At 51.9% G+C, this 16,792-nt stretch overlaps 1 protein-coding gene across 2 annotated transcripts in view; it reads left to right on the top strand.

Moving 5' to 3' along the window:
* HSF1 (heat shock transcription factor 1) overlaps positions 1-16,792 on the top strand; it is a 38,046-nt gene that overhangs the window by 16,318 nt on the left and 4,936 nt on the right. For both annotated transcript variants that reach the window (XM_035124624.3, XM_035124623.3), the window contains exons 5-9: positions 10,641-10,716; positions 11,491-11,552; positions 12,693-12,789; positions 12,910-13,046; positions 14,839-15,096. In XM_035124624.3, coding sequence (XP_034980515.3) covers positions 10,641-10,716; positions 11,491-11,552; positions 12,693-12,789; positions 12,910-13,046; positions 14,839-15,096 — 630 coding nt within the window. The remainder of the gene's footprint in view (positions 1-10,640; positions 10,717-11,490; positions 11,553-12,692; positions 12,790-12,909; positions 13,047-14,838; positions 15,097-16,792) is intronic.

The following is a 16,792-nucleotide window of genomic DNA, read 5'->3' as shown; positions in this document are numbered from 1 at the left end:
GGGTGCTTTCTGCTGTCCATAGAGGGCACATAGCCCACTTGCTTAAGCATAAGCTCTGAGGTTCTTGAGGAGCCAGTAGTGTGAAGGTTTGTTAGCTGTGCTTCATCTTGGGCCAGTCCAGGGTCAGGCTGCTTATAGCAAACTCTCATGGGCCCCAAAGAGACAGGCCTTCCCAGGGCAGCTTCCTGGCCTGATTCCTCTTAGCTTCAGCAGGCAGTGCAGAACTACTGACTGCTGCTGTGGCCTGTGCAGGCCAAGCAAATTGCCGGGAGCACCTTGTTCTCACTGTGCAAAATCACAGTGCCCCAGAAGAAGGGAGAAGGACAACGCCTTCTTGAGTTTAGTGATCCTGAACTTGAAGGGTCTAAACACAAGAGCCACATAGGAAGACTGGCCCTCTTTTGAGTTAAAGTATTGTAACACCATCAGTGTACATGGCACCCCAAGGAGTACAAAGCAGAAGACTGATCCCTCGGAGAGGCTGGCCTAATGTGGGATGGATGTGAGCAGGTCCACCTCCACAGGGTTGGCCTTCATTTTGGTTGGGAAAATTGGCATGCATCCAAAGAGCTTAGGGGCTGCATCCGACCAGTGGGCCCTCTGGGGAGACCACAAGCAGGACATGAGCATAAGAGCTCTTTAAAGCGCTGGATGTAAAATATATTTAAAAAAAGAGAGGGGGGGGAGAGATCTGAAGGAATAAAGTGTTTGTAGTGAAAGGTTGGATGGGTGAATGCAAGAGGCCATTTGGGCCCAAGGGGGCTTTTAGAGCCCTGGTTTCAAATCCTGCCCTGCCTGCGAAAGGGAATGTTTTCATTGTCTGCCTCCAATGCACACTTGTAAAGGCTGGTGGGCCTGCACCTTGTGATGCATAGTGCTGTATAGGAGATGTTAATGTTTAATAACTAGCCAGTCCCTCCAAAGCCAGAACAACACTTAGGGGGCTGCTGTGGGGAAGGCAGGTGGGCTTTGGGGGCTCAAGCTTGGCAGTGCTTTGCTCTGGAAACGGCCTTTGAGTGTGTCAGCTTCCGCTGGCCTCTCTTTCCCCTTCCTATGTTTTCATTTGTGTTCAATCCCTAACCACCTCCTAAAAATGGAATCTGTAAGCCAGAAGCTTCCTTTCAGGGATTTTTTTTAAAGTTTGGAGCGGTTGTGGTTTTGAACCTGATAGCCGCCTTTTAAAAGCTGCTGTTGGCTCTTTTATCACAAGACGTGTAGCTCCTGAGCTTAATGTCTCCTAGGTGAGCCCAGCAAATGCTTCCTGGGGACCTGGGAAGCCAGACTCATGTCAAATGCAGGAGTTATGGCCTTAGGCCTGGTTCCAGATCCCACATCCACCTGGGCTGTGGCTGAGGGGTGAGGAAAATGGCACCAGGTGAGTCGCGTGCTCTCTGCTTTGGTCCTCTTGGCTGTGGAACCCTCATTGCAGTGGAGGGGCAGCACCTGACACTCAAAGCACTGCATTGGGGTGGGGCACTTCTGGTGACTCTCAAGATGTTGCTGGACTCCAGCTCCCAGCATCCTCCCAGACGGTTGGCCAGGCTGACTGGGACCAATGGGGTGGGTTGGAGCCAATCAGCATTTAGAGGGCGGCCATCCCTGTGCTATGGACATTAACCCATTTATTCTGGCCTTTAGTGGAAAGTAAATCCACATATCACTACAATTATGTAACATGTTTATGGCCTGCCTGAAAATTGTTAGTTAGTGTATGACTGTTTTGCTTGTTGGCTTGATTTAAATGGTATCATTTATGTTATTGTAACCAGCCCTGGGGTCTCCTGCTGAGGCATGGGATTGATAATAACAACAACAGCAGCAGCAACAAAATACTCCAACTTCCAGTATAGGAGTCAGGGTGGATTTGATTTAAATCAAATCAATTTAAATCACTAGACAGTAAGACTTGATTTAAATAATTTTTTTTACAGAAAGACTCATTCTTGCTGGTATAATCTTAATATTTACAACCAGATGAAGGTTTCATTTTGGAATAATAAATTTTAAGAGTAGTTTGTACAGTTCTGTCAACAATTACTGCTTTGGTTATACTATTAGAAATACATAGATAATTATGAAATTATTGTGAGGTTCAATAAGTTAACTGTGAATGCTTATTAGTTGACTGGCAAGCACTTCAAGGTCTCCCCAAGGACTTACAGATTTAATAAGTTTACTGTTTAATTTGGGCAACTTTTCTGCTTTACTTTATTGGAAGGAAATAATAATTTCCTTAATAACAATTTATTTAACTAAAACAATAGCATTATAGCATATGTATCCATGTTTGTTAACTGATGTGGTTAAACAATTTTTTTAAAAAAGAACTTAGACTGAGTTTTAGCACACATGAAAAACTTAAAACAAATCCTTAATTCCTGATGAATAGGCTTTGGACTATAATGTAACTTAAATAGAAAACTGTCTTTAGAAAGATTTTTCCCTCCAAAAGCATTTTATTTTAAAAATCCAATTTAAATTTAAAAAATCTGACGTTTTTGATTTTTTTAATAAAAAAACAACCATTGATTTTTATCCACCCTGATAGGAGTATTTTGGGGGGATAACAAAAGAGGGTGCAGATCATCATAAATATGATAGCTTCCATAAGTTCACCACAAAGGTGGCGAGGTTGGGGAAGGTGAAATCAACCGGTCCTGCAGCTCTCGCGCTCTCTGCTAAGTGCGCCTGGTCTCTGAATCCTCGCAGGCCTTTCTTTCCAAGCAGGAAAGCGAGGCAGGAGGGCTCTGGTTGGCCTTGCCTTCGCCTGCTGGGAGCTGCAGTGTCTCCCCGAGCCTAATTCTAAACAGATTGCTGGGAGCGGGGGCCAACCGGGGTGACCGCACCTGTGTTTATCGGGGCCTTCCCCCAGCCGCCTTTGGGGGCTCCGTTGAGCTTGGCTCGGCATGTCGAAGCCCTGCCGCGGGGACGCCGCAAGTACTTCCTCCTGGCCAGACCTCGTTTACAAGGCCCTGCCGTTTTTACAAGGCCCCCGTCGCCCACAGAACGAGGAGGTTTAAAATTTCTCTTGGTAAAAATAAATCCGAGCAGACACCCTTATCTGGCCTTCTGCCGCCACCATCCTCTTCTTCCCTGTAACGGAATTAGTTTCCCTGATGCGGCACCTCTCTTCCTCCTCCTCCTCCCGCTAAATCATACCAAATAATAATTCTGACCTGTGTTGCTCTCTTTATGGTTCCAAAAGCAACAATATATATTATCCTTCTGACACTCACCAGAGGGGATATTTTTTTGCGCTGGAACATTTGCAGAAAAGATTGTGTCTGTCAGTAACGGGCTGCAGAAAAGCTGAGCTCGGCCCTAATGGAGCCAGCGAGGGGATGGCCAAGCTGGAGCCGCCAGTGGCCTCGGAAATGCCTCATTAGAGGAAGCTTCTGGCCTGCGGGGACCCGGGGCCCGAAAGCAGCCTTGGCTAGCGGTGGACAAGCAGGAAAGGGGGAAAGTTCCAGGCTGGGAGCGGTGGTGTCGGGGTTCGCTGCTTCTCCCAACTCTCGTTCTGCATGTAGACTGTGTCCTGGTTTCGTGGGCCCTGCCCTCTCGGTTCAATCAACTCATCCCCAGTGCCCCCTACTGTATAAAAAACATCATTCAGATTAGCGGTTTGCACAGCCCACTAAGGAAGATAATGGCACAATAACATTCAAAACGGTAACAATGAATTGCACATTTATTCCAAATCCAATGAACACGGTGTAATTAAATTAATTCAATTAACTTGATCCAGTGATACCAGCTTTTCAAAGTCTGATAGCCATTCCCCCACTTCTGCCCCCTCACCTCTTAGCACCTCCCTGGGTACTCACCCCCAGGGGGCGCTACCACCCACTTTGGGAACCACTGGGTTAAGTGGGGGCATAGAAGGGAATATCATGGGAATTTCTCCCCCCTCCCGTGTGTGCGCGTGCATGCACTTCTCAGTGGGTTGGATCAAGTTTCCAGCTGCCAGTTTCACCACTTTTCAAGAAGGAGGCCTGGCTCAGCCCTTGCCAGGATTAGCAGCCAGCCTCTTGAGTTGCACGGTTCTCTCCTTTAAGACTCCCCCCGCCCACTGCCCCCCAGGACAAGGAAGGAGGCTTCCCTGCCGGCACTCTGCAGTGTGCTGTGTCGAGAGGAGGATCGTAACGGGAGCCAGTACCCTGCCTATGCAGCTGGCTGAGGTTTGGGAATGAGACATCACTTGCAAGGCCTGGACAAGGGGAAGAAGAATTGCTGTAAATCTCAGGGAAGGGAAATAAATGTCTTGCTTCCATTAAGGAGGTGCAGGAGACTGAAGTACTGGCGTGGAGGAGGCTACCTGGCCTCTTCCTTTCCAGCTGTCTCCTATGAATAAGGTTTCATCCTTAAGAAAACCAGAGTGATGGCAAGGTGGCCTCCTGCCTCTCTGACAGGGACCCCGGCACCCTTGCGCACAAAGAGCCAGAGTTTGTGTGGCTCCAGCCTAGCCTAGCCAAGGAAGGGGGTTGGTCAGTGTCAGAGGGCCTGGTATGGCTACTCTAGAGTAACGACTCCAGCATGGTCTTTTAAGGTTTTTATTAAGTGCTGATTATTTACAGTGTTCAGAGCAGTAAAAATGCATCCTTAAGGTGAGGTGTCTGAACTCCCGAATGGCGATTGGCGCGTTTTCTTCCAGCACCACAGCTTTGGCAGACCCAACCTCTTCCCCCTACGTTTGCGTCGCAATTCGGGAGTTGGGGGAATTGGCCTCCCCCCTGTGCGTCCTACTTCCTGTCCCACCTGCGGCCTGGGCTCCACAACCTTGCCTGAGCCTCGGACACCACTTCCTGACTCTCCGCTGGAGGCAGAGCTCTCCTTACTCTCTCCCGCGCTTGGGGATGGGCTGGAACTTAAGATGGGAGGGACTTCCCTGTATCCCTCGTCCCTCACAGTCAGCTTTCTTCTTCCCTCTGCCCCCTGGCCCACGTTTCCAGGTTCAGCCTTGCCTTGTCCCGGGTGTGCTGTCAACAGCTCCAGTTAGCCGGAGCACCTGAGGGTGCATCTTGAAGGCAGATGAAGCTTTCTGGATGCTGGAAGATTCCGGGCAGATAAAGTCATTCTTCATGCAGCACAAACTCTGAAACTCCTTCCCCCAGGAGTCATTGGTGGCCACCAACCCGGGTGGCTTCAAAAGAGGATTAGGCAAATTCATGAAGGAGAGGGTTGTTGAAGGCATGATGGCTCTTCTGTGCCTTTAAATCTCAGTTGCTGGAAACTGCAGGTGGGGAGAGGTCCTTTGGACTTTCCACGGGGGCATCTGGTTGACCACTGTGCGAGCAGGTTACTGGACTAGTTGGGCCACTGGTCTGATCCAGCAGGTTCTTCTCATGTTCTTTCTAGTCCAGCCCTAGCCCTCCACTTCCTCCTGGTGGGGAAGCTGCTTATGCTCCGTCTTCTGGGCTTGCAACTCCCATCACCCCCAGGCAGCTTAGCCACTGGCCAGGAGTGGTGGGGTGACTCCACAGCCTGTCTGAAGGGCTAGCCTCCCCCCTGCACCCACACACAGAGTGTGCACGGCCCTCTCCGCCTTGCTGACTTGTAACGACTCCAGTCTTCTGGCTGATCCTGCCTGAGGCAGAGATGCTGGGCCAGGCTTTTATGACCTCGACATTAGACGGTTGTAATGTGGTGTGTTACTGCCTCTCTGTGCAAGATGCTGCATGGATTCCAGCTGTTCTGGCGAGTTGCACCGCAGCCCCTGCTTGTCACGGGGGACTTTGCTGGCCCGCAGTCAACCGTCAGCTTCGTCTCAGAATTGCTTTGATGGGCTCTGAGCAACACACTCGTTGTGAACTCTCTCGCTCTGTGTCTGTCTTTTTTTCCTTTTCCTTTCTTCCTCCTTGCGCACAGCTGCGCTTGGGGCTTAGTCACTGCTTGAGATCATCTGAAGCTGGTTTTACTGGCCACGGTGTTCCATGAGGTTAAGGACTGCTGGAGTCGTAGTTTATGGCAGGCTCAGATGTGTGAGCCGCTGCCAGCTGCGGCCTGAGGCTGTGCCAGGAAAACCTGTGCTTCTGCCTGCAGGCTTGCTGCTTTGCCTGCCGAGGGACCTTGTCCTGCGCCTAAAGTGGCCTCTCAACAGGCACCCGCCACTTGCCCCAGGGGAGGGTGCTGGGGAAAGTACTGGGAGGAGGTGCTTCATCTCTTCAGAGACATGGTCTTCAGCCTGTTCTGGGTGCAATCAGGTTTTGTAGCCGGGGTGTGTGTGGGCGCTACTCCTGGCAAGGGGTCGCTTTCATCATCTTGGGCCGGTGGCAGAAAAACCCTGGCCACAGTTATATATGAAGTGTCAAGGCCCACCTTTAAAGCCCCCTGCAATTTAGCAGCGCCATGTGACCCACAGCGCCCCAATCTGAGGTGAGGCGGGTGGCGACTACTGAGACAGTTTTGCAGTGGTGGCCCCATTATTGTATGGACCTGCCAACCTTGTTGTCATTTCAGCACCAAAGACATTTTGAATCTCTCAGACCTGTGTGTGTGTGTGTGTTTAATACGTTGTTTTGTATAGCGCATCAGATTTCTGAAAAATAGAAAAAACTGCCGCCTTTGCAGAGCTTGTAGTGTGTGGTTTGGGATTTTTGTTTCCCTACTGTGGACAGGCAGGCTTTGACCCTGTGCAGCCATTACTATATCCAGTTCTGTTTGATTCTGGAGAAGGGAGTAGCTTTGCGTCCCGCAAAGTGAAGAAGTAGCAGGCTCAAGCCAGCAACCAGCCCACCCCTCAAACAAGATGGCTGCGTCTCCCTCCTTTCTGGGCTGCTTCTACTTGGACCCCTGCTGTCATCGCCCTTGTCATTTATTTATTTTTTGCAAGACTCGCCTTTGCCTTCCTCCCAAATTCCTGCCAGCAGCCATGCGATGAAGTTGCTGTCTGGCTTCCTCCAAGCCTTTGAGAAGGCCTGTCTGCAGGTGCTGTGCGGCAAGCCCCTCTCCGCTCTTTCTGAGTCGTACTGTCCACCCAGGCTCCCTTTGATGTTTAAACATTGCACAGTGCAAGGGAGAGGGCAGAGGGCTCAGCAGTGCTGTGCTGGGACCCTCGAGTGATGGCCTCATCTCCCAGTGCTGCAATGACCAAATGGGTCCTGTTAAAATAGTTCCCCTGAGGATTTTAGTTCTGAACTGCTGGCGCAAACCAACCACTGCATCCCTGGCTCTCCCACCACATGGTACGCCTCTCATTGTAATGACTTGCGAGGCAGGTCCCTAAGTGCCCTGGTGCAAGGGCCTTTTGTTTAAAGACTCTGGCCAAGGGAATGTGTGGATGGAGAAGCTTCTTCTCTCCTTTCTTGGAAGGAGTGGGGTCAACCCACACTATAATAATTATTATTTATTATTTATACCCCAACCATCTGGCTGGGTTTCCCCAGCCACTCTGCAAAGGAGTTGGTGCAGCCAGTGGTTGCCTGTTCAGTTTCTAATAAGCAGGTGCCTTCTGGTTTAACTTTCAAATGTCTACTGAAAACTCCTATTCCCTCAGGCCTATGCAGGCAATTAAGAATACATTTCCCTGCAATGGTTTATTGATGTCTGTTTATAACCTTTTAAAAAATGTTTTTACTGCATGGTTTTATACATTTTTGTTGCAAATTGCTTTGATTATTTAAAAAATGAAATAGCGTTCTATAAATATTTTTATAAACAAAAAGTGTTTTCCCACCCTGCAGAGAATAATTCCTGAGACCAAAAACATTCGCCTTCCATCCTTTTTGCCGGGGACCCCTTTGGAGACCCCACCTTAGGACAATGAGGGTGACCAGCAGACGCCTTTCTTTAGCACACCCCCAGAGCTTCCTGTGAGCAAAAATGGGGCTTCTGCACTCAGGAAATACCAGGGCAAAGTAGGGGGTGCTTGTGGGAAGGAAATGCTGATCAGAGTGTTGGGTGCAATTGAGACTGTGGAAGGAGTCAGCTGTCCCTTGCTGCCTTGAGCAGAGCAACTTTGTGTACATTTGTGAGCACCTTTCCTAGGGTGGCTCCAGGAAAGGCCAGGGGGCTGTCCGTCCTCTGCAGGAAGATCTGGAACCCATGTGATGCAGAGTTTTGGCCGAGCTTGGCCATGACGCTCTCTAGGTGACCCTGAGCTGGCTCCCAAATCCCCATGTGAGCCATATATAAGGCACAGGGTGCTGTTTCCGCGCCCGCCCCCCCACCGTGCGCCTCCCGTTATCAGGAGAGCAAAACGACAGTCTTCTGACTCCTCTAGCGGCCTCATAATTTTTAGGAGAGCACACACCGGGGTGGTGGTCTCCAGAAGGCCTGCAAAGAGTTAACAACCCTTTTTTGTGGGAGGAGGGAAACTCAAAGACTTTCCTTCACACACTGTTTTATAGAGCAATTAAATGGCGGTGAAGAGTTTATATGGGCCGACTTGAAAGGTTTCATTTCAGGGGTTATGAAAAGATCTTAGGAGTGTTTTATTTATCCAATTTTGTACCAGAATGACATAAACTCTTACCCTCTGCCCACCTGCCTCTCTTAAAACTCCCCCTCCCTGTCCTCAGGGGAGGGCCAGAGTCCAGGCTCCCAGGCCTGCCTTTCCACATCCTCCTCCCAAGCAGTTTGTAAAGTGTGGATGGCCTTGAGAGGAGGCAGGTGGGGCTCAACATCTGACCCAGGATCTGACTGCCCTGATTCTGAGAGGTCTTCAGGGGGCTGCAGTGAGGACCCACCTTTGTATTTGCAAGCACAATTTCTGGCAAATGAACCTTCGTGGTCTCTGCCTTTGATGAGAGAGCGTACCATGGCTGCACCTGCAGCACCTAGCTGAGATTCCTCCATTGCAGGAGGTTGGACCAGAGGACCCTGAAGGTCCCTTCCAACGCTACAATTCTACCCAAAGTACTGAAATTTACGCTAAGTTTGAGAGTTTGAGCCCTCTTGTTCCTGAAGTTCCTCAGGAGACTTCCTGCTTCCAGTTCTGCCTTGCTAATTCATGAAATAGAGAAGGGTAGGAAATGGGGTCTTCCCAGTTTGGGGTACTTCCCTAAGAAAACCTGCCAGTAATTATGGTCAGGGTTTTCTGAAGGCACTGCTAGGACATCACTGTTGGGCCAGACCCAGGGTCTTCTAGCTCAGCATCCGGGTTCCACCAGCGGCCACCCAGATGTGCCTGGGGAGCCCACAAGCAGAGGCATGAAACAGCCGACCTTCCCTTGATGTTCCCCCACCCCAGTCGCCTGCTGATCATGGCTGCCTTGCTACCCCTGAAGGGAGAGGCGCCTTTAGCTCTGGTGGTGAATAGTTGCCCATCGACCTGCCTCCCTCAGATTGGTTTCACTTGGTGGACCACCCACCCGCAGGCCTGTATGAAAAGCTTCCCCCTGGAGAGAGCGCTGGGTGCCTGTGCATTTCTGCTGCTTTTTATTGCTTGCCTGCATTCTGGGTCGCTAATTGGTTTTGCAAATTTTGTGATGCTTGCTTTTACACGGCTAGCTGCCGCAAGCTGCTTTGATGTTAAAAGTGTGATGCAAATGAAGGGCAGTATAGGAATTTGATTAATAATAATAATAATAATAACATTTTTAAAGTAAATAAAGCTTCCAGTATGTCTAGCCCAGGATAAAAATGGGCACGTACCGGTATATTTTTCAAATATAAATAGTGGAAGTATATAAAAATAAACACTCTTTTCCATCTTTCTGTAGGTTTTGTTTCATTTTGAAAGTTTTGCTTCATTTTGAAAAATAAACTTTTAATTTACAGTTGTTTATTCTTTATATTTTGAATTGGATATTTATGGGGGCGCCCTATTTTAAGCGCTTAGGGCCCTGTGAGATGTTCCTTCAGCCCTGCAGGCTTCCTCAGGCAGGCAAGAAAGCTGCCACTTGCAAACTGATTGGAGCTGGGGGAGCACAGATCGCTCAGCATTTCCTAGGAGTTGGTTTCCATCAGCTTCTCGAAACGAATTGGTCACTGTGCTGCAGCCTTTTCTGTCTTCACCAGGCCATTTTCAGCTTCAGTCTTGAGCCCACCCCCCCACCCCCTTCAGTCCCCAATCCTCTTATCCATGAAATAATGTTTCCACAGTCCCTTTGGAGTACAACCTGGAGACTTGCACGGAGGGGGAAGAGTGGGCAGGAGGGCAGCACTAGCTCAGGTGGGGCAAGGGCAACTGAACATGGGTCCTTGGTCAGGCCACTGGCAGGAGGAGCGAGGCTCTGAGCCATCCTGCCCACACCACACCTGAAGTGTCCAGCCTCTTCAAAAAGCCTTCCAGAAGGCAGGTGCTTCCACATCCCACCTGGGCATCGGGGACCAGCATGAAGCAGGGCCCCCCCCACTCTTTGCTTGAATTTCGTGGCAGGAAGACACTCTCTTTAGTGAATGAAAAGGAGAAAGTAGAGACGGGGAGGCTGCTGCAGTCGTGACTCTCACAGACATGACCAGAGAGCTGTTGGCTGCCTGTCCTCCCACGAGTTGCGGCCTGCCTGGTTCCTGGCAGGGTTTTTGTGCCTACTATGCTCCTGCGAGGGTTTCCCCTGTTGCCATGCTGGGACTGTGCTGCCGACAACCAGGCTGGACAACCACATGTTTAAACTTCTGCAAGATGCTTCTTCATCTTCCTGCAGTGGCTGCTTGCAGGGTCTCTCTGCCCAGGCTAATATGGCTGCCGCCTTGCTTTTCAGTGAGAATGAGGCGCTGTGGCGGGAGGTGGCCAGTTTGCGGCAGAAGCATGCCCAGCAGCAGAAGGTGGTGAACAAGGTAAGCCCAGCCTTCACTTCTCAGCAAAGGGCAGCTTCCTCCCTGCCCTGTGGGCCACACAGTCAGCTGGAGGCCTGGGGCTGCTGACCTGCAGGGGGCTTGGTAAATGCACCCCCCAGAGCCTTAAAGGGTTAAGGGTCATTGTCTCTTAAGGACAGGAAACAAGATCTCTTGCAGCCAGCTTCCCACTGCCTTGGCATGATTCTAGATTGGAAGTTTTATACCATGGTCTTCCCAATCCAATTTTTCTCTCTGCATAGTTGGCTCATCAGATCCCCACATTCTGTTTTTTCAGTCCTGGATTTTTGTTGCTGTTCCACCACCTGCCATACACACCAGTCAGGAGAGCCTCGCAGAATGTAGGGGGATTCCCCCCCTTCCACCTGTTTTGGGCACATGCACAGATATTTTTCCCCCTGAGTGTGCACCGTTCTAAAACCAACAGCAACAATTTCCCCTGTGTGCATGAGCAGTGCCAATTCCACATCTAGAAGCACTCATGGACAATGAGACTACAGAGCATGTGCAGAGCGGCTTCTATTTGCTCCTGAGAAAACCCCACATACCTGTCACTAGGAGTGAGGTCTTGAGTCCACCCTGCTGGGTTTTACATGCTGGTGGTCAGCTGTGTGTGTGCTGGGGGAGGGGTCTCAGAGATCTGAGCAGGGTGGTCCTTTCCAGAGTGCCTTTGGATCTCAGTCCAGCAGGATTGCCCCCCCCCTCCAGCTAGAAGTGTGCATCACGCTTGGTGACATTTCGTTTTCTCTCCCACAGCTTATCCAGTTCTTGATTTCGCTGGTGCAGTCCAACCGTATCCTTGGAGTGAAGAGGAAGATGTGAGTGGGCCTCATCCAGAGGCCATCCTTTGATTCTCCTCTTGGCTGGGAGGATCTCCCAGGGTGACTCTCAAGGACCATCCGTGGAGTTTAAGCACAAGCCCAGCCTCTCATTGAGATATTTACACCTGTCTCTGGAAAACTCCAGACTTGCCCTTGAGAAGCACCTCTGGGAGAAATTCCCGACTGTGCCTGCCTTTTCTTGTCTGTACTCTTGCTAAGCCCTTTCTGCAGGAATCCTTTGGGTGTGGTTTATCTTCTCATTCCCCCCTAAACACTCTTCTTTCCCCACCCCTGATCCATTTATTATGTTTCTGCTGTGCTTTGAGTCTCCTTTTTGTGGCTTTATGAGCTGTGTGATTCCTATATGGCAGGGGGTTGGATTAGATGACCCTTGGCGTCCCTTACAATTCTATAATTCTGTGATTCTTAATTTTCTTCCTCTGCATAAGGCTGAGAAGCACCTACATGCTGCTTGTGAGGGGTGTGTGTGTGGGGGGTGTCTTTTAAACCAAACACACACCAAGGGATATGGCTAAATGATTTTGCAAGAGGGCAGCTGTCTTTGCTCCAGCAGGAAAGCAGGAGACGCCTTAAGGCTACAGATGGGCTCTGATGCTCCTTTGCAAGAAGGCAGTCCTGGAGTGGAGCACACGCAAGTGGCTTCGGTGGGCTAGTCCCACACTCCTGGGTCCAAAGAAATGGGAGGAACCCCCAACCCCAGCTCAGTCCCCTGTGGGATGCACACCTGCCCTGGTCCCTGTCAGCCACAACCTGAAAACCCAAACCCGTTTCAGGGCTCCTGCTTCCAGAAAGCAGCCTGCAGTGTCTGAGCTGACCCTAGAGCAGGCATAGGCAATCTCACCCCTCCAGCTGTTTTGGGACTACAACTCCCATCATCCCTAGCTAACAGGACGAGTGGTCAGGGAGGATGGGAATTGTAGTCTCAAAACATCTGGAGGGCTGAGTTTGCCTATGCCAACCCTAGAGGGTGGGCTGCCTGAAACCGCCTGTCAGGAGCGATCTCTTCAGAAGTTCTGTAAGCAGGATGGTGCCCTCTGCAGTCTGGTAGCCCCTTTGGTGCATGCCTGCCGCCTCTGCTCTCTGTGCCTCACAGCTCTCTCTGGCTTTCCCTTCCAGCCCCTTGATGTTGAACGACAGCAGTTCGGCCCACTCCATGCCCAAGTACAGCCGCCAGTACTCTTTGGAGCACGTCCACAGCCAGCCCCCGTTCTCCGTAAGTATTTGGCTTGGACAGAGGGAAGCTGGGCAGCTCAGGGGCAGCCCCATGGAGGCAATCGCCTTTTGGACCCTCAAGGCTCCCAGGGCCTCATGCCAATATCTGTCCTCCTCGCAGGCCTCCCCCCCGGCATACAGTGGTGCGAACCTGTACTCCCCGGACCCCTCCACCAACTCTGGCCCCATCATCTCTGACGTCACAGAACTGGCCCAGTCCAGCCCCTCTGCCTCTCCCAGCAACAGCCTTGATGGAAGGTACGCAGCAGCCCGGGTTTGCTTGGTTCCCTGTGTGAGTGCCCAGAGGGACGTCCAAGGCACAGAAATGGGGAAGGAAGCTGCCTGGGGGTGTGTGGAACAGAACTGCCTACTGCACAGGTCCCAAGGCTCTCTCCCAGCCAAGGCTCTCTTGCGACTCTTGGCCTTTGGCAGATGTGACTGGCAACCTTTCCCTCTGTGGCCCGAATGGCTAAAAATTCATTAGAGTCAGTCAAGATTCTCAGCAAATTTCTAAACCAAAGTGGCATGGAAGTCACTAAAGGCCAATCAAGTTTCAGAGGCAGTAATCCCAGGGTGGTTCTTCCCATAGAAGAACTGCTCAGGCCAGGCCTCGCAGGGGGTTCATTTACACACCCTTTGCAGGGGTTAGTTATTCTGGGTCACTGTGTGCTTCTGTGGAAGCCTGAATTCTGCCATCCAAAGAGGGAGGGAGAGAGAAACACCTGCTTTTTGTTCACAAGAGGTTTTGCCCAGGAGTCCCCCTTTTTCCTAGGTGTGGTTGATTTTCCTTCTGCTCCCTTTGACCTGTGACTCACCCAAGGCTGGTGGACTGAGCTTGAGCCCCAGGATACCTGGCTGTGTAAACGGACCCAAAGAGTGCAAGCAGCATTTTCTGTTGGTGCTTGGAATGCCAGCCTGAGATTAGCAGAAGATGCACAAGCTTTCTTGTTGTGTAGCTTTTGCATATAGGCAGAGCTGCCTTGGCCAAATTGAGGGGACTCCCTTTGGAGGCTCTGCCCTGAGCCCACTGCTGCCCCTCTGCAGTCACTTGTGCATGCAGAGCCTGAGCTCCTGGAGGGACACCAAGGGCGTTTTTCTCAGAGCCCTGTGCCCAGAAGCCCTTCGTCTTGTGCTGCTGAGCCACGAAGGGTCCGCTTGCCAAAGCGTTCTCTGCGTACAGGAACCCGTATCTCCCGGCCCTTGAAGTGGAGGGGACCTTCTTGGTGCTCTGCCCCAGACAGTTCCCAAGGCGAGCCGAGTTGTGAGCCGGACGCTGCTGGCACTGGGGCAGAATCACTCGCCGCAGCGGCAGCCCCCGTCTCTTGCCCTGAGTGTGCCTCTCCGCCAGGAACCTTCCCTTCGAAATGGGAACCAGATGCTTGCCTAAGTGGCTCATCACAGCTTTGTTCTTTTATACCTGGCGACAATTCCAGTGGGGCTAATTGAACCTCCCACATAAAGCCGTTTCGGGGAGTTTGGGTACTGGAGGGAATTTCCATCTGCCAGAGAAACTATGCTCCCCCCCCTTCCCATCCTCATCTCTCTTTTAAAAATCCCCACTGCTCAGAAGCCACGAGTGGAGGAGGGGGTGGCAGAGCTTAGACTGATTCATTTCCCAAACCTCGGAAGAGTGGAAACGTGCAGAGAGCAGATCTAAAGGGCGGAAGCTTCCTGGGGATGTCTGAGAGTCCTGTGTGAAAGGCTCTAGAGCAGCGTTTCCCAAAGTGGGCCGTGGTGTCCCCTGGCAAGGGGCTCTGGGCTCTGGGGGTGTGAATGGCTTTGGAAAGCTGGTAGCACTGGATCATGGTCATCAGTTTTGTTGAATTAATGGATTAAGTTTATTGTATTATTAATCTTCTGTAATGGATTGTGCAAACTGCTATTCTGAATAATTTTTACAGGGTAGGGCAGGGTAGGGCAGGGGGTACTTGGGATGAGTTAATGGAACCGGGGGGGGGGGTGGCCAGAAAAAGTTTGGCACCTACTGTTGTTGAATACCACTGTCTGCCCAGGGCTCATGTCTTACTTTCTTTCCATTCTTCTGTCCTAGGAGTAGTCCTGTAATCCACATCAAAGAGGAGCCCCCCAGCCCCTCTGGCAGCCCTCTGATTGAAGAAACCAGCCCCATCAGCACTCCTGCCGTCGAGTCCCCCCTCTCTCCCTCCGCCTTCATCGACTCCATCTTGCAGGATGAGAAGCCCAGGGGTGCCGTGGCCACAGCCCCTCTTGCCGACAGTGGCGGCAGCAGCACAGCCACTGCACAGGCCCAGTCCCCCGAAAAGTGCCTCAGCGTCGCTTGCCTGGACAAGTAAGTGTGGGGTGCGCAGGGAGCACCTGGCTGCCGCTTGAGGGTTGCAGGCTGGATCCAGTGGGTCCCTAACCCTGTCCTGCTGTCATCATCACCCATCCTCTTTGCCAACCTGCTTCTTTGTCTGGGGGCAGGGGGGGTGGATTTATTGACTGTTTATATCCCACCTTTTCTCCCCAAGGAGTTCAAGGTGGTGTGCTAGGTTCTCCTCCTCATTTTATCCCCACAACCCTGCAGGGGAGGTTCGGCTGAGAGGAGGCAGCGACTGGCCCGAGCTTCATGACCAAGTGGCGATGTGCACCTGGTCTCTCAAGTCTTGGTCCAGCACTGCCTCTCGCCAGTGTGGCTGTAGCCCATTCTTCAGGCACAGTGCAGCCTGGATTGTCAATTGCTGCAGCCCAGAGCTGAGCCACTTTGTCCCAGGCTGGAATCCTGCTTGCCTGTCTCCCTCTGGGGCACCTGCTTGGCCACTGTGAGAACAGGGTGCTGGGCTAGAGGGGCCACTGGGCGGATTGAGCAGCCAGGCTCTTCTCATGCTCTTGCATCAGTCCTGACAGAGGCAGTGAGTTTGCAGCCGGACTGAAGCCGTTTGACCTGAAGCTGAAGGCTATGGGGCTGGGGGATCCTCTGTGGAAGAAAGCTAACTTGCCAGGGAGAAGATCACGAGGCTAGTCTTCCCCCCGGCCTGCAAGTCTTCTATGTGTTGAGGGCGGATGAGGTTCTTCCAAAGAGTCATAGAACTGTAGTGTTGGAAGGGACCCCCAAGGGTCATCTGGTTCAACCACTGGCAATGCAGGAATCCTTCCCCCACTTGTCCCTCTTAAGCCCTTTGCTGCAGCCTGAAGTAGCATGGCCAAGGCTCAGAGGGAGCCGGGCTTCTGCAGAAGAGGAAAGGGCAGGATTCCCCTCCAGCCCAGGAATCCTGCAGTGCCAGGAGAGCCAGGCGTGGATGTCTTGACCCTCCAGGTCACCTTAAGTCTGCTTTTAAACTTCTAGCCAGCCCATCCCAACAGCTTAGCCACAAGAGCCAGCGGGTGGTCAGTGAGGGAAGCCAGGAGCATCGGGTTCCCAGGAGAGCAAGAGGCAACAGCCCCTTCCCTTCCCTTCCTCTCCCCCTCTCTCTCCAGCCTGGCTATGGGCTCCTGGCCTCCCTCATTGCCTGCTAGAGTGGTGGCTCTGTCAGCGGTGGTGGAAGGAAGGCAGGCTCCAAAATTCAGGAGGGGGTTCCCTGGGCCAGATAAGAGGGTGGTCCTGCAGCACTGACAGAGAGCCACATGGGTCCTAGCAGAGGATGGCCAATTCTCAGTGGCATATTTGGAGACAGGTGTGGGCTGTTTCTTTCTCCTCCTCCGCAAGGGGACCACTCATGGGTGCTTCGTAGTGCTGGCTGCTCATGCCTCTGTGCCCCTCCCACAGTTGCAACTGGATTTCAGCTCCGGACAAAGCATCCTGGCTTCCCAGTGCTCTCTGCTCTGGGCATTCTTCTGTGCCCTGTGTGTGAGGCAGCAGGAACTCAAGGGGGCTGCTTGGCAGAGATCAGGGGATGTGGGTCAGCAGCCCATGCCACACGACAAGCATGTCCACACTCAGATGGCACACTTTCAGGGGAGGCCTGCCAAGGAACCTGGAGATCTGGAACTGAAGGGAGAGGTGATCTGCCGGGGGGGGGGGAGGTGAGGAGGCACCTACTTTTGCT

Source organism: Zootoca vivipara, chromosome 8, assembly GCF_965207765.1.
Source record: "Zootoca vivipara chromosome 8, rZooViv2.hap1.1, whole genome shotgun sequence".
In the NCBI taxonomy this organism is placed as follows: domain Eukaryota; kingdom Metazoa; phylum Chordata; class Lepidosauria; order Squamata; family Lacertidae; genus Zootoca; species Zootoca vivipara.
Note: the sequence above shows the minus strand (reverse complement) of the source record. Positions and strands in the feature narration are given on the sequence as shown.